General features: G+C 41.9%; 1 protein-coding gene across 2 annotated transcripts in view; it reads right to left on the reverse strand.

Annotated features, from left to right (window-relative positions):
• The window catches only part of opn7b (opsin 7, group member b), a gene marked incomplete at both ends in the record, with an annotated part of 132,426 nt that overhangs the window by 53,860 nt on the left and 55,366 nt on the right, over positions 1-23,200 (reverse strand). For both annotated transcript variants that reach the window (XM_079802133.1, XM_079802134.1), the window contains 3 exons: positions 2,773-2,900; positions 16,610-16,772; positions 19,668-19,755. In XM_079802133.1, the coding sequence (XP_079658259.1) occupies positions 2,773-2,900; positions 16,610-16,772; positions 19,668-19,755 (379 nt within the window). Of the gene's footprint in view, positions 1-2,772; positions 2,901-16,609; positions 16,773-19,667; positions 19,756-23,200 lie in introns of those variants that run through there.

Raw genomic sequence — 23,200 nt, forward strand, 5'->3', positions numbered from 1 at the left:
ATGTGTAATAGGGAGGATAAAAAAAAACACAGTCTCCAGTCGGACTCGGGCTGATAATTTTGATGAGCTGTCAGACACGGGCCATTGACTTTAGAGCAGGTTTTTGTTGGTCAATGGCACAGTCGTTTTCAGTTCCTCAGAATAGCAATGCTCCAACAATGCACCTGAACACATCTGGTTTTCAGACCAGCACAACCATGGGTGAACAGATGGGCGCGAGAGTGCATTTTCTGTTTAAACAACATGGAACTGAACGTGAAACTGAAAACTGCGTCAGGACGAAACTAGCAAAAAACACTTGCATCATACCTGGCGCCGCATTGCACCGCGTGTGTGATAGGGCCCTATAACTCTCATTATCAAAGTAAAAATAACGGACCCACTTTATATTAGGTGGTCTTAACTACTATGTACTAACATTTTAATTAATCATTTGATACAATGCACTTAGTGTGTACATACATGTTTTTACATTGTACTTACATTTTTGTAATTACATCTGTAATTCATTTCTGTAGTTACATTTGTAATTACACTGTTGACACTTCCCTTACACCTAACCCTGACCGTAAACTCACCCTTACCACCACACCTGTCCATAACTTTACCTGCATCCCACCTCAATATCAGCGAAGGTGTTTTGCAATACAATTTGAACACAGTGGGCCCTATTTTAACGATCTGAAACGCAAGTGTCAAAGCGCGAAGCGCAAGTAACTTTGTGGGCGGTTCTCTGCGCTGTTGCTATTTTCCCGGCGGGATAAATGGCTCTTGCGCCCGGCGCAAATCTAAAATGGGTTGGTCTGAAGTAGCTTCATTATTCATAGGTGTGGTTTGGGCGTAACGTGAATAAACCAATCAGAGCGTCATCCAACATTCCCTGTAAAAGCAGGTGCGCAAGTTCCATTATGGATTGCTATTATTATGGCGTATTTACCAGGCGCACGCCAGGAGCGGTTCACAGCCGAGGAGACTGATGTTCTTGTAAGAGCAGTGAAAGACAGAGAAGTTGTGTTGTATGGGGATGGGAGAAACCCACCCAAAATAGCGTCGGTTAAACAGGCGTGGGAGGAAATAGCCACAATTGTTTCATCAGCTGGCATCCCCAGGACGTCGCACCAGTGCCGCAAGCGCTACAATGACATCAGAAGTAGACGGGGAAAGTCCAAGCTTGCCAGCATCAATCGGGCACGCCGTGTAACGGGAGGTGGATCTGCCTCGACTCAGGACCTGACGCCAGCAGAGGACATCGCTGCGTCCACCCTCACCGATTTTTTTTCCTGGTTCTTGACGGACAAACCAATTTGTTAGATGTCCTTATATACATATATGTCTTGCCAGAAGTTGCCACTATTGGGCAAACAGGTCTCCTTAATTATTAGACTACAATTAGCCTGAATAATTTGTAAGCTAGATTTATGCCTATTTTTTCACATCTTCGTGGCACACCACAATGATTTCCGTCATCTCATGTGTTAATATTTTTTAGTGTAACAATTTATGATTTGCAAAAATAACTGTTGCATCTGTGTAGATTACATGAGCAAAGTGTATGCGCGTTGTGCACGCTATGCATTATGGTCAAGCATGCGCCCTTAAAATATAATGAACAACGCGCAACGCGCCACTGACTTTAGACTAGGTTTTTTCTGGTCAGTGGCGCAATTGTTTAACGGAACAGCAAAATAGCACCAGGGATTGTTTGCGCCGGAACACGCCTCCTTTTTTGCGCTGAACCGCCCAGGTAGCGCAAGTTCATTCACTAGTTTAGCGACGTGCTTCTGTGGAGGGAAAAGCGCGCTTTGCGCGGGTGCAAAATAGGAATGACACATGCGTCGGTGTACGAAGTCAATTGCGCTGGGTGCAAGATAGGGCCCAGTAAGTACATTGTTCTTATTTTTTTATGTAAGTACATAGTACTTAAGGCCACCTAATATAAAGTGGGGCCAAAATAACATTTTGAAACATTTATTATTAAAAATTAAAAAAATAAAATAACAGGGTTGGAAAAGTCATCAGTCCCCAATCTATTTCATAGAGCCACCTTTTGCTTTAATTACAGCCATTAAATGTTTTGGACACGTCTTTTGCACACCTAGATTTGGGAATATTTGCCCATTCTTCCTTGCAGAATTGCTCAAGGTCAGTCAAATTCTGTGGTGAGTGGCAATGGACTGCTCTCTTCAAGTCCATCTACGGATTTTCTATCAGATTTAAGTCAAGGACTTTCACCTTCCTATTCTTAAGCTATTGTGTTGTTCTTTTGGCTGTATTTTTAGGATCATTGTCATGTTGGAAGATGAATGACCTGCCCATCTTCAGCGGCAAGCCCCACGCAGGTTTTCCTAAAAAATTTGGATGTACTTGGCAGCATCCATATTCCCATCAATCCTGACCAATCGTCCCGTCCCACCTAGCTATTTTATGTGTTTTTGATTAAAGGGAAAGATGTTTAATGTTGAGTAATGTTGAGCCATTTTAAAGAGTTTCTGTTATGCTAGTTTTTATAGTTACCAATGTGCAGAAGAGTGGTGCTTTTGCTCAGGCTGTGGGTGGCTATATGACAACCATGATGTGTGTTTGCTTCACTTAACTAGCAAAAACCATGTTAATGCTAGTACTGAGACTAGCCTACTTGCTAACATAAATTATAAATGCATAAACGCAATCCCTTCCACAGTATCTAATCAGATGTGGTCACAGAAGATGCATTTGATATTTCCACTTCATCTTCTGCTTGATTGTTCTGTGTATATAAAAGACAGGTCTTACCATAGCCGGGGCAGCAGACTTTGAGCCAGCACACACAGGACAGGACGGTCAGGTTACTGAGGCTGCAGAGACCAAACAACACTCCACAGAAGGCATAACACATACACATCACCTCTGTAAACAACCACCTGAAAAAAAAGAACAAGATATCAATCTGTACAATCATAAGACTGGAGTGCCCAATCCTGGTGTATCTGTACTCAGCAAGTGTTTCTCAAGGTATTGATTCAGATGTGTTTGATCAGAGTTAAAGCTGAACTTTGCAGGAAGGAACAGGATTGGGAACCCTGGTACTGTAAACAAAGCAACTTTCTATTTTCCAGTTTACGTGACCTTTTAAGTCACAAATCCAAAGAAATGTGAGCTATTTGAAACTACACAAAAACTCATGATAGACCAATCCCAACCATATAACTAGACAGAAGTATAATGGTGAGCAAACTGAATTTTGGATCGTGTGTTCATCCCTGCCCTCGCTTCATCAAGAGTGAGGAGACACGCAATGTGTTGTTTGTTTGGGAGTGGAGCGTGCATGGTCAGCTCTAATAAAAGGGGGCTGACAGTGTTCATTCATAAATTCCTGACGTGTAACATATGCACTATAGAGAGTTTTAGCCTTGCTCCTGTTGGCTTTCTTCTCGAGGGAAGAAAGTCAATAAAGATTATTTGGCTCGGATCTCGCGTTTTCCAAGGCAGTGCGTAGGTTACAGGGCTGCATAAGAGTCTAGTGGCTCGGATCACGCATTTGCCGAGGCAGCACATAGATTATGGGTCTGTAGTTCTGTTAGCTGTCATTCTGTACTTGCTATACATTGACACAAAACCATCAATGGTTGACTTTTTAAAGTTGTGTTTATATTTTAATGCAGTTATCATCTAATATGCCTAATTTGCCAAGTTTTATTGATTGCAATAATGATGAAGCTAATGGGACAACACGTTCTCACACCCAACTCGTCACAAATTGACGCTTGGTCAGGCCTTTCGGCATCACTTTTTAACGCTGATTTCAATGAGAAACATTTGGCATCATACACAGAACTATTTGGCTTGGGAATGTTATCGTCATGATGAAATATATTGGGTTATGATTCTGCTATTATGACATGTTGGGGTGTGATTCTCAATGTAATCAGCCAGCATCATTTTATTTAAATTAATTACATTTTCTTATTTACATTATTTAGACACAACTGAGTGTGTGCGTGCATGCGTTCACGGAGCGGCGGGATCATCATTTCAGCTTTTAAAAAGATTAAGATCAACTCTGTTCTTTACATTAAGATAACGCATGACTTAAGAAGACTTGAATGCAACATGAGTTAATACTTTTATACTGTTTTTGGTCAGTTTTTGTAATAAATATCTGTGACTGTACATTTATATGCCTGTTAACATTACGTGTCTTATATTGATGAGAAGTGGACAGGTTTAGGGCAGGAGGGGGGTTAGTTGCTCCAAAATATAAAAGTAGCCTTTAAATATTTATAAAATCATGTCTACTTTTACAAATGCAAAGAATTAAATGCGTCTTGATCTGGTGCATTGGGCAAACAACTGAAATCAATGGAGTTGATGTGCGTTAAAAAGTGACGCAGAGGGGTCCTGACCAAGCGTCAATATGTGATGAGTTGGGAGTGAGAACGTATTGACATTCTCGTTCTTGAAAATTAATTACAAATAAAGCATCACCGCACCTTTATAAATCACTGAAGCTGTCAGTCAGAGCAGCTCAAGCTCACTGATTTCAGCACACTTGTGAAAACTCCCATTTTGATCAATGAATCTAACTAAAGTGCACAATACATTTCTTATTTAATGTGTTGACGCCATAGACTGTAAAAAAAACGTGTCTGTATGCCATCGTCACTCCCAGATAACTGACAATGGTCAAAGAGGCGGGACGTGGGTGGAGCTGAGGTGATGTGATGACACACAGACAGCAGACAAACGGCAATCCACCAGTCACTCAAAGTGGCCACGCCCTTAATTATGCAGAACTTTAAGGCTTTATATAATGTAAACAAATGCGTTATAAAAAAATTCACCCCCCCCCCATGAAGGGTAAAATTAGCCGTACAGACCAAAATCACAATATGTACCAGGCTGTAAACATGTTTGTTTTTCTGCTAACGTTGGGCATTTTAACATGGGGCTTCCGTAAACTTCCGTATTGGCTTCAAGAGAAACTGAGGGAGGTAGCCGCTTGTTTTGATGGTCGAACTGATGGTCGAATTACATTTTGCTGAGGAGGAACACTGAACACTCTTTTTTATTTTTTAGGTTTGAATAACTAAATTAATGCTAGGACTGACTATTTAAGTGACTGTACTCTGATTATAAACTAACTATTACACTATTTAAAGCTACCTCAGGACTATGGGGCGCCGTTTGTAAAGCGGCTCACGCTGAAAATAACAGCAACATTTTGACACATTTAGCTTCAAACAATGTTTAAAAAACTGGTATGAATTTTTGGCGGTCACTTTTTTAGCACATTTACAACAATATTTGTCAACTTAGAGATATTTTAGTTAAATCTAAATGTTAAATGTTAAATCTAAATGTTAATTGTTAAATCTAAATGTTAAATCTAAATCTAAATGTTAAATCTAAATCTAAATCTAAATCTAAATGCTAAATCTAAATCTAAATGTTAAATCTAAATCTAAATGTTAAATCTAAATCTAAATGTTAAATCTAAATCTAAATGCTAAATCAAAATGTTAAATCTAAATGTTAAATCAAAATGTTAAATCTAAATGTTAAATCTAAATCTAAATGCTAAATCTAAATGCTAAATCTAAATGTTAAATCTAAACGTTAAATCTAAATGTTACATCTAAATCTAAATGTAAAATCTAAATGTTAAATCTAAATGTTAAAATCTGCATTCTGAATTTGCATATTAGTTAAATATTTAGTTTCACCCGAAACATTTAGATTCAACATTTATATTTAGATTTAACATTTAGATTTAACATTTAGATTTAGATTTAGATTTTGTATTTAGATTTAACATTTAGATTTAACATTTAGATTTTACATTTAGATTTAGATGTAACATTTAGATTTAACGTTTAGATTTAACATTTAGATTTAGCATTTAGATTTAGCATTTAGATTTAGATTTAACATTTAGATTTAGATTTAGATTTAACATTTAGATTTAGATTTAGATTTAACATTTAGATTTACATTTAACATTTAGATTTAGATTTAGCATTTAGATTTAGATTCAACATTTAGATTTAGATTTAGATTTAACATTTAGATTTAGATTTAACATTTAGATTTAGATTTAGATTTAACATTTAGATTTAGATTTAACATTTAGATTTAGATTTAGATTTAACATTTAGATTTAGATTTAACATTTAGATTTAACTATTTAAAATATCTCTAAGTTGATAAATATTGTTGTAAATGTGCTAAAAAAGTGACCGCCAAAAATTTATACCAGTTTTTTAAACATTGTTTGAAGCTAAATGTGTCAAAATGTTGCTGTTATTTTCAGCGTGAGTCGCTTTACAAACGGCGCCCCATACAGGACATTGAAGATATACAGACACACCATCAAGTGACATTTCACCGGAAGCTTTCCAACTGGCTTATATTATTGCCAAAGTTCTTAAGAACGTTCAATGCATAGTCATTTGATTTTGCCTCCACGTTTCATTAGTTCATCACATGAAACAGGTCCATTCCTCACTGCCTACTACACATCTTCTGCTGCAAGGTGCATGTTGGAAAGTCATCTCTGTGGCCCAGATAATAGAGCATGGTACTTATAACACCAAATGGGTTTGATTCCTAGATAATGCATGAAATTATAAAAAAAGTCATTTTGGATAAAAGTGTCTGCATAATTGTAAATGTAACTATTTGAATGTGTTCAAAAGTATACATATATACTTTCATTGACATAATTGAATAGTGCCAGAATGTCTACCCCCTCCCCACTCCCTCCCTCCTACTTCACTCTTCCCAACCATTTCACTGCACACAGTATCCATTCTTATATTTTATCTGTGCTGTTTTGTTAGTCTATGCACTGAAAAAATTAAAACCAAGTAATCAATCACACAAAATATTTGACATTGACTCAAAGTAAATCATTTAAATTAGTTTAACCTGAAAAGTTTAAATCCATGCAACCACTTTGTAAAGGTTGATCAAACTAATTATTTTAGGTTGGAACCAAACAACTTTTTTTTTTTTTGATTGTCACCATTGTTGAGATTCATACACTGATTCTTGATGTCCGTGTAAAGCTTCAATGAAAACCTTTTTTGCACAATTTTTATTTTTTAATCTGCATGTTTTTTGATTACCCCAACTGTCCTGGATGTCGTACTGTATAATCACATGGCTATAATTATAAATACTATAAAATTAATAACACATTACCTCTATAATCAGAGCATTGGACTCTGAATGGGATCAGTGATTCTTGTCACTACAAATAACAAACATTATTTGAACACATTTTCTCTTTCCATAACAAAAATGTTTTATAAACACACAGAAAAAGCAGTCAGAGAAAAACTAATGTTAACGATTTAAGGGTCAAGAGCCCAACTAAAACAAACACTCATCTCCATCACGGTGACTATTATTTTCATTAAAACAGATATGACAGAAATTCAGTTTAATGTCCCGCTGCCAATTTATATTGTATCCATGTAAAAAAGATTATTTCAACCATAAATATAAACTAAAACGTTTACTTTAAATGAAAAAACTAATAATTTTAAGCTATTTCAACGAGAAAATACACATCATGCAATGCACATGTGCAAATCATGCTTAATCTAATAAAAATGCTCTGATCAAATTAATAAATTCAGTTTAATGTCCCGCTGCCGATTTATATTGCATCAATGTAAAAAAAATGGATTCAACCATAAATATAAACTAAAACGTTTACTTTACATGAAAAAAATTATAATTTTAAGCTATTTCAATGAGAAAAAGCACATTAAACGAACAACAGCAATGTTAGACTTTTTTCAGTGTGTAAACATGTGCCACACATCGGAAAAACATTATAAAACACAAAACCATTAGATCCCCATTTTTTATTCTACTCTGCTGTCCAGCTTCCCTCGTGAATGGCTCCAACCACACAGGGCTTGAATAATACATGCTGATTCAGAGTCAGACAGAATACCACAGAGTACCTGGGAATATTTATTACTGGACGTTCAATGGTAATTATGGTTTAACTGTTTGTATGTTAACACCCTGAAATCCGTAGATGTACGTCCGTTCACAATGTACATTGAATATCTTCTGATGGGAAGTGATTGAGTCATGTTTCATGTTCAGTGTCCGCGGAAACTTGATTTTGTATGAAAAATGTACAGGCTTGCCCAGTCTGATTATTGATTCCCTGCCTTTTGATAAATCCCCAGTAGTTTGAAACAAAAAATAACTTTTCCTGCTTTATTCTTTATTCACTATTCTATTCAAGCTCTTGTAAAGGGCCCTTCGTTGCGAACAGAAATAGTGTACAGAAAAAATACTCACTAGCTTTACTGACTGCAGGAAATATTGTGGGTTTCACTTTTATGGTGTTATACCTACATAACAGAAAATATGATGCATATCTTAAAAATGTCTTTATTTATAGTAAGTAATCTATATTAAACACTGATTAACTAAATGTTTTTAGTTCCCTTTCGAAAGGGAACTCGCGCTGCGTCAGCTTGACGCTACGGGGAACGCCTCCAGCGTGACTGGTGCCTGAAATCACAATGAAAAAACTTCAATCCTATTGACCGGCGACAGCCTATGATGTCATCAAGGTGCGACCAGGAAGTATATAAGGGCGCCTTGCCAGCATGACAGTATCTCTTCGTCTTCAGGGACTGTTTTGCCTGTCTTCACGTGAAACGTCTACAAGAAGGATAACAATGAAGTGTGCTGAGGCCACTTCTGCAGAAGTGTGTTTTGAACGTGTAGCTTGCGCTTTGGATACACACACACTTTGTGTTTACTGTCTGGGAGAAGAGCATGCAACTCGGCTGGACCTCTTCTCGAGGGGAGAGGTTTCAGCATCTGGGAAAGACCACGCTCGAGCTGAGGCTGAGCGGCGTCTGAAATGCGCTTCCCAGATGGATCTGGCTCGTCGCTTGGAGACAGTTATGGTTCTTGAGGACGATCCAGATTGCGAGAGGCTCGAGCAGAGGATGGGTGAGTCAGTTAAAGATGCTGAAGCTTTTCAAACCATCCTGTCCCATGTACGGGGAGTTGCTGGAAGTCATGGAACGCGCTGCGGGTAGACTGCAGCTGCCTTTGCGGCGCGTGAGGAGAGAGGCTGAGCGTCCAAACAGTTTGGACGATCGGTTTCTCTCCGCCCATGACCTCCCAACTCCTGGGAGTCTTCCATTCCTTCCAGGTCTCCATCAGCAGATCTCGAGGGGATGGAAGAAACCATACTCAGCCCTGCATCTGTCGACATCGGCGAGCTAAATTTCGCTGATGTCGAGGGATTGCCCGGCTGGGTATGTGTCGGGGCTGCCCGTGGACAAGATGTTATGTTTATCTCGCCTCTGGGCGGCCTGCGACACTGTGGCTCCCACCCTGCCGGTCTAATGCTTGAATGGCAGGGCGTACATGTCAGTGGGTCACGCTGCGGCGGCTTTGCACACCACAGCTGTGTTGCAGGCGTACCAGGCAGACCTGCTGAGGGACCTCGATCAGGGGGAGGGACCCCCTGAGGCGGAAGTCGAGTCGCGCCGGACCGCGGTTTTCGCTCTCCGGGCCACCGTACAGATTGCGCCGATGGTTGCGACGGTGGCCACGGAGAGACATCTGTGAAAAAGGCGTGCTCGGCAGCATTTAGAACATGCATCCCGCTGAGGTCCGGGACCGCGCCCAGGCAGTCGGGTGTCCCCGGCCCGTTCCAGTCTGAGGGCTGGAGACGGGAACAGCAAGCCAGCGTCGCCTCTCGAGCGCCCCGCCGCGGAGGACTGGGGCGCAGGGGAGGCGGGACACCCGCAACAGGAAGAGGAAGGAAGCCGGGGCTGGTAACCGGAACCAGCGCAGGCAGCGGACTCCGCCCTCGAGGACGCGGAGATGAACGCTGCCTTTTTTCCCTTCCTCTGGCTTTCCCCCGGGCGCTTTACATCAGGCCGGTGGGCCTATGATGAGCAGAAAATGTAAGACTCTGCCGGCCCGCCTGGTTTGTTTGTTAAAAGCGCCCCCCTCAGGATGGCGGGCGGATACTAGCTCGATGGCTGGGTTGAAGCACCGCGAGGAGCGATTGGTAAGTCCCCCTCTATGAGGGCGAAACATTTTCAAAACTATGTTTTTCAGGACTTTTTGACCGTCGCTCCCCTGAGGGGTTGCCTGGGGAGATTTTGGATCATCGAGGGATTTCGCAGGGCCTGCAGCTCCCCGTGAGTAAGCTAAGAACGATCTTCTTTGCAACATTATGTGGTTGTGTGTGTATGCCTCACTTTTGCTAGTTGAGTCTTGCTGCCTCTCCGTGTTATTTTTCCCACTATGTGGGTGATTAATTCGCGCTCTTGCCCGAGGGCTTGTAGTGTAGAGGGCTAGCTGTGTTTTCCTAGCGTAAAAGTGGGAAGTAGCTGAAGACCGGGTACGCGCTAATGCGCGAGCTGTAGTAAGATCTGCGCCCAGCTCTGCGGGGCTTTGGGAAAAGGGGTTCGGGGCCTCAATGTGTAATATTAGAGGTGATAATATTTCTTTCCCGAGCCCTGAGTAGATCTAGTGCGTTCTTATGTCGCACTACTTGGCCTAGGCTTTGTCAAGGATGGGGGCGTTCCCTTTTAATGAAGGTTGTTCGCCCCTGGCCTGTCTTTTGATATAAGAACATGGCGTGGTTTATGCATCCTTGTTTCAGCCTCCTCTTGTTACAGAGTCGTCCGGCCAAGGCCTGCCCCCTTCTCTGCGTTCTGGGGTTACGAGTAACGCAGTCGGGGTGTTGCAGCAGACAGCGACTTTGCCAGTGGTCGTGGGGCGGAGTGAAGCGTCTTTCGCTGGTTTGCGATCAGACTTTATCTGCCGTTTCCGCCTTTCAGAGCTTGGTGGCCGCCATCTTTTGGCGGCCCCCGGCCTCTTCCTGGAGGATGTTTGGCCGGTGGGTTCTATATTCTCTAAAAGAAAAGGTATTGTTTCACCCTTGCTCTATGTCTCTGCTCCACCTCCTTTAGGGCTCGGGTTGAACTAAACATCGGATAAACCTCTGTGGAGGTTCTGGTCGGATGCTCCCCTGAGGCCCGAGCATTGCCAATGGCTGACGCCCTCGTACTTATGGTTGGCCGCTGCATGGATAGTAAGACAGCCGCCCCAAGGCAGGTGACGTAAGTTGTACTCCCCTCGCTTTAGAGGGTTTTTGTTTAAGCACTTTCGCTGAGTACACTGCTGTTGGCAATGTGATTAGGTCCATGTTTGTAGGCGCTGCCCGAGAGACTGCGCCGTCCGGGGGGCCCTAGGACACGGCGAAGCGGTTGTCCCTAGCTGCCTCTGGGATGGAGCCAGCCCCAGGTGCGGGCGTAGGAGCCAGCTGGTTGTTAGTAGCCAGCTTGGGCAGTCTGGGCAGCTGGACTTCAGGACAGGTAGTGGGCGTCAACCGGCCTCCCTGCAAGGAAGTCTCGACGCCATGGCCCACGAGTGGGCCTTGGAGGATCTTCTCCACTGGTGTCGACGTCAGCAGTAACCTCATAGTCTCCCTGGGGATGAGTTCCCAGGTGAGATCTGGATTTCCAGGCGTCAGCAGCAGACATCTGCCGCCAGCCCAGGCGCAGCAGCCAGCCTTCGTTGAGGCCGCCCTGAGGGGTAGGCTCTCGGTTTGGGTAACCTTCGCTCAGGTGGAGGCCCGAGTGGCCTCCCTGAGGGCCTGCTGTGGTCAGCAGGCGCTGCCTGGTCTCCCCCGAGGGGGCACCTCTGGCATTAAGTCCCTCGATGGCTGGTAGTAGGCACTGGATGGCTAGCACGAGTGCTGGCCTCCCTGAGTGCAGCCGCTGAGGCGGTGACCATGAAGTGCTATGAGTAGCACATTCTGGCTATGGGCGGCACGCTCTGCTATCAGGTGGAGGCATTGCGCCTCCCTGAAATCGTTCCCCGGTCCCCAGGTTCAGTAACGGATCGTAGCATGGGATGCTATCAGGCAACCTGCACGGGGCTTCCCTGAGGGGATTCGCTTGGAGTAGTAGGCCTACGTGGCCTCCTCTGAGGGCACGCTCTGGTGAGCATGAAGTGCCGTGAGCGGCACGTTCTGCTGTCAGATGGTAGGCATGGTACCTCCCTGAGAGCGAGCTCCCGGTCCCCAGCCGCTGTGGTGAGCATGAAGTGCTACGAGTAGCACGTTCAGCTAGGCTGTGAGTGCCCGATATCTTTGCAGTTGGTAGGCCCGCTTGGCCTCCCTGATGAAGCGAGTCCCTGGTTTTCCCAGCTACCTCGAGGGCTAGCACGACTGCGATCAGGTTTCAGGCCCGTATGGCCTTCCTGAGGGCGAGCTCCGCTGTTGGACACGCGAGCAGTCGGCAAGGGTTACCAGGTGGAGGCTCCTCTCGGCCTCCATGGGGAACGAGTTCCCCTGGCGGGAACGCACAACTGGCTTTACGCTGACAGCTAGTGGTCACCCGCTATCAGGCGCCGGTCTCTGGCCGTTCGCGAGACCTGGAGGCGGTGTTCTTACCCTAGCACGACGAGACGTTACTGCTGCTATGCGGTCCCCACGGGAGGGGACTTTCATAGTTTGCCTACTGCATGGCTACCTACCAGGCAGGCTTATGAGCTCCTCTCGAATGAGGGTCTACTATGAGCTTACGGCCGCTTGGCGCTGGTTAAGGGTTGTAGGCCCCTCGGGGCCTCCCTGGCATAATCAGCCTGTAAGGCCTCTGGCCTCCTAAGCACGTTTTAAAGTAGGTGCTTGGTAGATCCGAGGATCGAGCAGATTAACTCCCCTCGCTGGCAAGGGTCGAAAGCGCTATGCTGAGTACTGCTCTCCAGGATGCCCGTCTCTGAGATCCGGCTCGAGGAGGACACTGCCATTCTGCAGTCCCTTGGACTGGATGCCTCTTCAGGAGGCGAGTATCCAGAGGCTCTGTTCTCGAACAGACAAGGATGGCCCGGCCGAAGTGCCCGTTGAAAAAGGCACCAAGCTAGGCCGCCTTGGCGGCGTTAGTGGCTGGCTGGGGCGCCCTAGGGCCCCCTAGCCACATTCCCTTAAAGGAGCCCCCTTCCTTTGAATGGGTTGGATCCAGGCCTTTGAGCGGTCTGAATAGGACCTCGTGCAGCCGCACTAAGGTTCCTGACGAGGCTTATAGCTCGGGCTATGACCGTAGGGAATGCTGTCACTGACAGCCTTGTGTGACCAGAGGGGGAGTGGTTCAGGCATTTCATTTGAATTTGCTTGTCCTGACAGTTGTCACTGCCAGTGGGCATGCACTCCCCTCGGCATGGCGGCGTTGGTATTTCGTTCCCCGTAGCGTCAAGCTGACGCAGCGCGAGTTCCCTTTCGAAAGGGAACGTCTCCGGTTACGTATGTAACCTAGGTTCCCTGAGAACAGGGAACGAGACGCTGCGTCGCTTTGCCATGCCTCAGGGCCTGCCTGCCAAACAGTCCCTTCAGACGATTAGATACTGTCATGCTGGCAAGGCGCCCTTATATACTTCCTGGTCGCACCTTGATGACATCATAGGCTGTCGCCGGTCAATAGGATTGAAGTTTTTTCATTGTGATTTCAGGCACCAGTCACGCTGGAGGCGTTCCCCGTAGCGTCAAGCTGACGCAGCGTCTCGTTCCCTGTTCTCAGGGAACCTAGGTTACATACGTAACCGGAGACGTTTTATATAAATGAAAATTATACTCTCATATTAGATCATTTAGCTTATGGTAATTTAGCTTATAAACTAGTGCTGGGCATCAATTAAAAAAAATTACTAATTAATCACATTTTTTTCTGTAATTAATCGCGATTAATCGAAGTTTTTAATATTTTACGTTTTTAATATTTTGATATTGTAATAATTTCAGTTACTCTCCAAATTAATGTATACACAATTTAAAGACAGCATATTTTAAATATGTGTTGTATTGTCATCTTTTTATGAATGAAGGCCAGTATCACTGATACTAAAGTGTCTATGAAACATTAAGGTTTCACTTTATTTTGATGGTCCCTTTAACACATTCTGTTGACTATAAATAACATTGCACCTACATGTCTACTAATTCTCATTAGAGTGTTAGTAGACTGGTAGGGTTAGGGTTAGAATAAGTTGACATGTACTTGCAAAGTTACTTATAGTCAGTAGAATGTCTGTTGGAGGACCATCACAATAAAGAGTTAGCAGACATTAAGCAGACGGTCTACTGATAATCTAATGAGAGTTAGTTGACATGTAGTTGCAAATTTACTTATAGTCAACATAATGTTCAAAAGGGACCATCAAAATAAAGTGTTACCAACATTAATAACGTTACATTACAGTATAACTGAAAGCTCCCAATTTCAACATTTATTAGGCTTTAGAAAACAACTTTTAATTTAAGTGAACTTAAAACAATCTTTACATAAAACCAAAATAATAAATGTTATATTTACCCATGGCCTTCCCTGTAATATATATATATACAGAAATGTAATAGTTATCAAACCTTCCTTGACTGCATAAATAATAAATGAAATATACATCATTAAAGCTACAATTTTCTCTGTTCCCGTTGTTCTTTGATGAACATTAATGACAGGCATCATCAGTGCTACTGTCACTTTAAGAACAGCCGCGGATCTCACGCGCTGTCCCGCGCATCTCATTTCCTCACAACTCTTTAAGTTCATTTAAAGGGGCTGTATGCAACTTTTTCCCCAAAATAAACGTAACAATAGCCTTTTTATTTGACCATTTATGACTCAAACATCTCCTGATGAGCATACTGACACCTTGTCCGCTCACAGTGGGTGCACCTATAAGCCTGTATCCTATTTTTCCTATTTTCTGTCGGGTCGGATTTTTCCCGCGCTGTCTGCGGATGTGACGTCACCACCGCTGCGAGAGCGAGCAGAAAGGAAGAGCAGTTCTATTTTTTGGCCACAGGTGTCAGTCGCGAGTTTAAATTTCAGAAAAACACATATAGCCCCTTTAAGACATTATTTAACTAATTTAAGACTCCTAAAATGAGAATACTCAAAATCCTCTGTGTTATTGTTTGTTCAAGAGCAAAAGAGAACTCGATGTGAGCAGGAAACTGACGCGAGTCTATCTATGCGTCGAATGTGTGTGTGTGTGTGTGTGTGTGTGTGTGTGTGTGACAGTGTCCCTTGATTAGCTGACATGAGACGCATCCACACACACACACAGACACAGACAGGACACTGGCATACAGCGCGTTCGCTTGTGTCTTGTCACGCTTGGAAGCATTTACATGAATAGGAGCGTGGTGATCATGTGTTGGGGGTAACGCATTACAAGTAACTTGAGTTACGTAATAATATTACTTTTTCAAGTAACTAGTAAAGTAACGCATTACTTTTTCAAATTTCAACAAAATATCTGAGTTACTTTTTGAAAAAAGTAACTCAAGTTACATTTTCACATTTATTTGACTGACAGTTTTCCTGCCCCCATGTTGAGAACATTTGAGAGTAAGTGTAGAGGCGTTGTGAGTAAATGTGTTATTAGTTCTAGACTAAATGTGAGCATTTATTCATCTCATTTGCACAATAAAGATTCAGTAATCCTAAAAATGAATAAAATCAGTCAAGGTCAAAATCAGAATACTATGCAAACCTCAAATATATAAATGTTAAATAAAACAAATATTTTTATGCATTTAATCTACCTTTATTGACCAATGTCTTGCAACTGACCTTCGATGATTCAGTTAAACCATGAGTAAAAAATGACTAGATTTTTAGGTTTTTCTAGGTTTTTTTTGGTAAAACGTTTTTCTCCTGCGTCCTATTCTTCCATTATCCAGAATGGGAGCACATCTTTACCTCAGCCTGAGGCTTATTATTTTACATTTACATTTATGCATTTGGCAGACGCTTTTATCCAAAGCGACTTACATTGCATTCAAGGTACACATTTTACATTTAGTCAGTTCTTGCTTTCCCTGGGAACTATTATTATTTAAGAACTATTATTTCAATTTTGGTATGAAGAGGTCTTTACATTTGCACAAAAATCTTACTTTTTTTGCAATTAAAAAAGAAAACAAAAAAACAAGCCCAGCCTAGGTGAGCAAAAGTAACGTAACGCATTACTTTTCTTAAAAAGTAACTAAGTAACTCAATTAGTTACTTTTTAAGGGAGTAACGCAAAGTAACTTTCCCCAACACTGCTAACCAAGCCATTAATGCAATTTTAGAAAGAAAAAAAACCCTAATATATTTGGCTCATAATTATTTGCCTGATAAATCATCTCTCTGTATAGAAGGATTTCCTTGATATTAAAATTCTTAATTTTTGAAGTCTCTGTGTTCCAGCTCTCACATTTTCTGTATGAGGTTTCAAAAACTTTAGTTGCTGCATGATCAATGGTTATAGCTTACAACACAAACAAAAAGGGGAAGAAGAAAAAAAGGAATAGCGGCATCAAAAGCCCTAGTGATCAGAGAGTTCAGGCTCTGAGGACATGCTGATGTGTTTCCAGCTGTTAATGTTGATTTAATTTGTTTTCATTATGCTGATGCTTATAAGAGGATCAGAGAGAGAACAAGATGACCCTCTTTAATGAGTCTCAAGTGGACAGACTAACATCTGAAGGGGAAAAGAATGATATGTGTGTATATATAAAGAAAGAGGAGAAGACTCGTCTTCTATAAGAAATGTCCCTGCTGTGAAAGAGTTTTACCTGTGAGCGAAAGCGGAGGGAATAGCGAAGGGGAAGAGGAAAATGGTCATGCCCAGGTCACTGATGGAGAGGTTGATGATGAAAAACTCAGCAGGCTTAAGAGATGACTTCTTGCGATAGGCAACAAACAATAGAGTGGTGTTTCCCATTAGAGACAGCACACCTGCAGTGAAAGAAAGACAATCATGCTAAAAACAACCACAGCCTTTACCCTCTATGGCATGGTGTTGCCTGAGGGCAACAAACTACATTTTTGGACCTCACACCGCCCCTTTAACTTTTTTTTAATAAAAATTGTTTATATATAAATAGTGTGATGGGGGACTTGTTTAGGGGTGGAGCGGTCCTTTCATGAAGCAAAGCCACATGGCCACAGTGTCCTCAATTGGTTAGATAAATATCACTTTTTAACATATTTATAATTTTATATGAAAAATATACGTGCATCAGTATGTAAAGAAGTATCTTTGATTTATTTTTGTATTTATGTACTAAACATTTTTTTGTTTTGTTTTTGTTTGTTGCCTCAGGGCAGACTCAGGGCCCTATCTTAACGATCTGAAACGCAAGTGTCAAAGCGCGAAGCGCAAGTAACTTTGTGGACGGGTCTCGGCGCTGTTGCTATTTTCCCGGCGGGATAAATGGCTCTTGCGCCCGGCGCAAATCTAAAATGGGTTGGTCTGAAGTAGCTTCATTATTCATAGGTGTGGTTTAGGCGTAATGTGAATAAACCAATCAGAGCGTCATCCAACATTCCCTGTAAAAAGCAGGTGCGCAAGTTCCATTATGGATTGCTATTATTATGGCGTATTTACCAGGCGCACGCCAGGAGCGGTTCACAGCCGAGGAGACTGATGTTCTTGTAAGAGCAGTGAAAGACAGAGAAGTTGTGTTGTATGGGGATGGGAGAAACCCACCCAAAATAGCGTCGGTTAAACAGGCGTGGGAGGAAATAGCCACAATTGTTTCATCAGCTGGCATCTCCAGGACGTCGCACCAGTGCCGCAAGCGCTACAATGACATCAGAAGACGGGGAAAGTCCAAGCTTGCCAGCATCAATCGGGCACGCCGTGTAACGGGAGGTGGATCTGCCTCGACTCAGGACCTGACGCCAGCAGAGGACATCGCTGCGTCCACCCTCACCGATTTTTTTCCTGGTTCTTGACGGACAAACCAATTTGTTAGATGTCCTTATATACATATATGTCTTGCCAGAAGTTGCCACTATTGGGCAAACAGGTCTCCTTAATTATTAGACTACAATTAGCCTGAATAATTTGTAAGCTAGATTTATGCCTATTTTTTCACATCTTCGTGGCACACCACAATGATTTCCGTCATCTCATGTGTTAATATTTTTTAGTGTAACAATTTATGATTTGCAAAAATAACTGTTGCATCTGTGTAGATTACATGAGCAAAGTGTATGCGCGTTGTGCACGCTATACATTATGGTCAAGCATGCGCCCTTAAAATAGCATAATGAACAACGCGCAACGTGCCACTGACTTTAGACTAGGTTTTTTCTGGTCAGTGGCGCAATTGTTTAATGGAACAGCAAAATAGCACCAGGGATTGTTTGCGCCGGAACACGCCTCCTTTTTTGCGCTGAACCGCCCAGGTAGCGCAAGTTCATTCACTAGTTTAGCGACGTGCTTCTGTGGAGGGAAAAGCGCGCTTTGCGCGGGTGCAAAATAGGAATGACACATGCGTCGGTGTACAAAGTCAATTGCGCTGGGTGCAAGATAGGGCCCTCAGTTAGACCACTTTTGTTCAGGCAGTTTCATAGGGTTAGGACCAGATGGTGCATTCAAGTCCTCCTGGGAAGTTAGGGTTAGGGTTAGGCCAGAAAACTCAAAGAATGTGCATTATGTGTGTCATTTATGTGGTTTTTACTATCTATTGATACTTGCAGAAAATGGCCACAAGAACATTTTATGAGCGGAAGGAACACGATTGAGCAGTTAGAGTCATTCCTTCTGAGAGTGAGGGCAGTGAGCTTGAGGAGAGTCAAGAAGACTGGATCCTTGAATCTGGTTTGAGAGACATTTAGAAGGTTAGGGTTCAGTTAGCGGTCTGTCAGCAAAGTGACGTGTATGTGTTTGTTTGTTTGTTTGGTTTATATGTTTATTTGAATATCATACACCATCAGGCATAACATTATGATTGGATTGAGATCTGGGGAATTTGGAAGCCAAGTCAACACCTCAAACTCGTTGTTGTGCTCCTCAAACCCTTCCTGAACCAGTTTTGCTTTGTGATTATTACGCAGGAATTAGAAAGTAGTTCCTAGCCATATAGGTGTAGAACATCGCAACTTTTAATTTTCAGTTGGTCCTAGCACACGATGTAACTGTAGAAGAGTCAAGTTTTAAATAGGAAAAATATTGAAAGTGTCTTTGGTCATTTTTTGAATGAGATGCTAATGGACTGATCAGAATCAATGATGTATGCTAAGCTATGCTAAAAGTGCTACCGCCAGATACAAAGATCGGCTGAATGGATTCAAAAATGGTAAAACTCAACTATTTAACTCTAGGGGACTTGTAAAATGAGCCTATTTTCAAAAAAAGGGGAGTGTTCCTTTAAAGAATCAAGAGCCCATTTGAGGGACAAATGTATAGTTTATGTCAAGTTTAGACTTACATCCAGGGTTATGTGCTTCTACATCAGCGTTATTCACCTATGATTTCCCTCTGATTTTAGGGATAACTTATGGGTAGGGTTAGGTTTAGGGGTTAGGCCTAAATTTTCGGTGAGGAATGTTGTTCCAGGATCAACAAAATATGTTGACCAAAGAACATATCTTACTTGGCAAAAGAAATCGCTTAGATTTCATTCAAATATCTTAATTTATGTTTCGAAGATTAACAAAAAGTCTTACGGGTTTGGAACGACGAACGACAAATTTTCATTTGAACCGACCCTTTAACATGATTTACACGTTTACTGTCCTATTCACTATTAATCACTATGCTGTTTTTTTAGAATAAGGTGCTTGCAGAAATAAAAACAATGTTTAGCAAGTAATTTTAGACTACTTTTGACTGACACTTACCAAAGATGGCGTAGATGGTTCCCAGGATCATGTCATTCTCTTTCGATATTTTGGACATAAACAGGTCAGTTCCAGACGAGTTTTCCATCTGCACAGAAGATGACGAGGAGAAAATGTAAGACCACATCGATAACTTTTTAATTTCCACACCTTCCACACCAAAATTGAGAATTTTTAAAGTTCATGTTGTTGAATTCTGCCCTTTTCCCAGAATTGATCAATGTATTTCCATTAGCACCTGCTCTAGTCTAAAAGATGAGAAGGTCTCCAGGAAACAAGAGTCTCATTTATGTCTTACCATGAATCAATTTTGCTCTAAAGTGCACACAGTCCATATAGCAAAGAGATGTAGCATGTGTGCATTGATGCATAAACACACACACACACACACACACACACACACACACACACACACACACACACACACACACAGCACTAGAGCATGACGGTGTGTGTAGGGACTCTGAATGATTGGTTCGGTGAATATAGTGAATTATACAACAATAACCATAATCTGGAGTAGTTTAAGCGGAGCAAAGAGAATATTCAGAGGCAACACATGCACAATAATATGTCGGCGCTTCCATTGCTTTCTCATTACTGACGCATTTTGCTCTCCTCCACTTTCATCTTTAACCTGCGGGCATCTGACCCAGAGGAATATATCACACACAACAAATGATCCAGCGCTCCACATCCTCTCTCCTAGCCTACGGCACGATATTTTATCATACAAAATATTGCCCTTTGATATCGAGAACAAAACATTTATATGCATCCCACAACCAACAGATCACATCCCCAGTGGTCCGTTCAGGAAATGCCAGTTGCAAGACAACAATTCTTCCTTTGATTTATGGATTTGTCAGGTACGCTGTCAGACAGATGCAAAAGTATGGGTCGTTTGATTGATGCTCCTCAGTGTTGAAAGCTATTACACTGGTGGACAGCAGAACATCTTGCCAGCATCCAAGTCAGTTACCAATCTCAAATGCAAGCAGTTATGCTTATCAATGAGATCACTAAAGCATATGATTAACATCTCATGTTTAATGATGTAATTCATCTTTTACAGCCAAGTTTAAAGGCCCTTCTTATCATCAATGACAAATCTCCTTCAATATAACAATATTTTATTTATTTTGATGGTTCCCTTTAGACAGTCTGTTGACTATAAGTAACATTGTAATATCATTAAAGGATTAGTTCACTTCAAAATGAAAATTTCCTGACATTTTACTCACCCCCATCTCATCCAAGATGTTCATGTCTTTCTTTCTTCAGTCGAAAAGAAATTAAGTTTTCTAAGGAAAACATTCCAGCATGTTTCTCCATATAATGAACTTCAACGGCAACCAATGGTTGAAGGTCCAAATCAATGCAGTTTCAAAGGAAGGGCTTCATCACTGATTAAAAAAGTAAATATTTTTTAACCTAAATTGCTCATCTTGCGCAGCTCTACGACACGCCAGTGATTGCATAATCACGTTGGAAAGGTCACGCTAGACTAATGCCGCGTTCCAGGCAACCCGTAACCCGTGTTTTTCCAACCTTCTACCTGTGAAAGTGCACTGGAACGGCAGTCAAACCCATGACTTCCCACCCGTGAACTCGTACTAGATCGATGTACTCCCAGTTACGAGTTTTTAAGTCACATAGCCGGTGAAGCAACAATGGCAGCCCCCTACGGATGCCGTGTTTATGAAACAAATATACAAATAACGTAAAATAAAAGGTATAACAGCTTTTCTATGGAGACAGATTAGTCTCATTAATAATTCACGCAAAAAACAAGATGCACACATGTGTAGCCAATTTCACATGCATAAAACCAAATTCACGTGCGCAAATTAAAATTATACATTCATAAAATACATTTCACAAATGCAAAACACAATTCGTAGATTTACAACTGTGCACAAAAACTTCTGAATGTTTAAAATGTACACGTTCATCCTGTAATGTGAATGTGCAAATCGTCATTCACGTGTGAATTGCTTTGGATTTGTGCGTGTGTGTTTTTGAGACTTTCCTGGCAGCACTCTCCTCCCACCCGGATCAGTCGAACGCTTTAGCCAATCAGATTTAAGCTTATCAATCGGCCAATCATTATCGCGTGGGGGCGGGCCCACCTGCTGTTACGTCATTAGCTTCCTTTCGACCACAAGCAGAGGTAGGCTATGTGCAGTGTGATCGGTTCATTTCTGTGTTTACTGAAACGAAGAAGTTACAGATCAGTTGAAGTGATAGTTTATTAACTGCTGTGTGAAAATAAACATTTATGTAGCCTATTGATGGATTCTCATGTTTAATTCATAAAGAATTATTCATATGCATACCATACAATGCTAGGATTGTCTCCATAGAAAGCATAACAATGGTTTGAATGATGAGAGATGGTGTATATAAATAGACTATTATGAAAAGTGTAAAGTTTTTGGATATTTTTCACTTGGTCTTGTTCTATTATTTAATTAGGAAAGAGCAGTTAGTGCTAAGTGGGATTCGCCACTCAGATGATTGTTTTGCACTCATTTATGTGATTGTAACTGAGAGAGATGTCCGTCTCTGTACCTGCAGCTAAAATCCAACACAACAAGCATCATTTTCCTCTTCATATGGGACATCTGATTACCACAGCAGTTGCTTACATCTGTTAATATTTAATAAACTATCACTTCAACTGATCTGTAACTTCTTCGTTTCAGTAAACACAGAAATGAACCGATCACACTAGCCTACCTCTGCTTGTGGTCGAAAGGAAGCTAATGACGTTACAGCAGGTGGGCCCGCCCCCACGCGATAATGATTGGCCGATTGATAAGCTTAAATCTGATTGGCTAAAGCGTTCGACTGATCCGGGTGGGAGGAGAGTGCTGCCAGGAAAGTCTCAAAAACACACACGCACAAATCCAAAGCAATTCACACGTGAATGACGATTTGCACATTCACATTACAGGATGAACGTGTACATTTTAAACATTCAGACGTTTTTGTGCACAGTTGTAAATCTACGAATTGTGTTTTGCATTTGTGAAATGTATTTTATGAATGTATAATTTTAATTTGCGCACGTGAATTTGGTTTTATGCATGTGAAATTGGCTACACATGTGTGCATCTTGTTTTTTGCGTGAATTATTAATGAGACTAATCTGTCTCCATACTTTTCTTGCCGTCTGCGCTTGTTTTCTCCTCCGTTTCCCTCAAACAAGCAAGGAGTAAGCACCTTTGGCGATAGAAATGATTGTAAATGAGCATACACCCCGTACGGTCCGCCACGCTTTGTTTACATCAAACTACCACACAATTCCTTGCGCTCAGGCAGTTTGGCGTGACTTTGCCTGGAACACTACAAAGTCGTGAGTCGTGGTTTGAAGTTGTAATTTACGGGCTCAAAAACCTGCCTGGAACGCAGCATTAGGCAGAAGTACCGACCCCGTGTTTACAAAGCGCACATGCGAAGACTAATACAAACGTCATTTAGCAAAAAAAAAAAGGTAAAACAACGATGTTGGACGATTTTGAAGTTGA

Source organism: Gobio gobio (assembly GCF_949357685.1).
Source record: "Gobio gobio genome assembly, chromosome: 21".
In the NCBI taxonomy this organism is placed as follows: Eukaryota; Metazoa; Chordata; class Actinopteri; order Cypriniformes; family Gobionidae; genus Gobio; species Gobio gobio.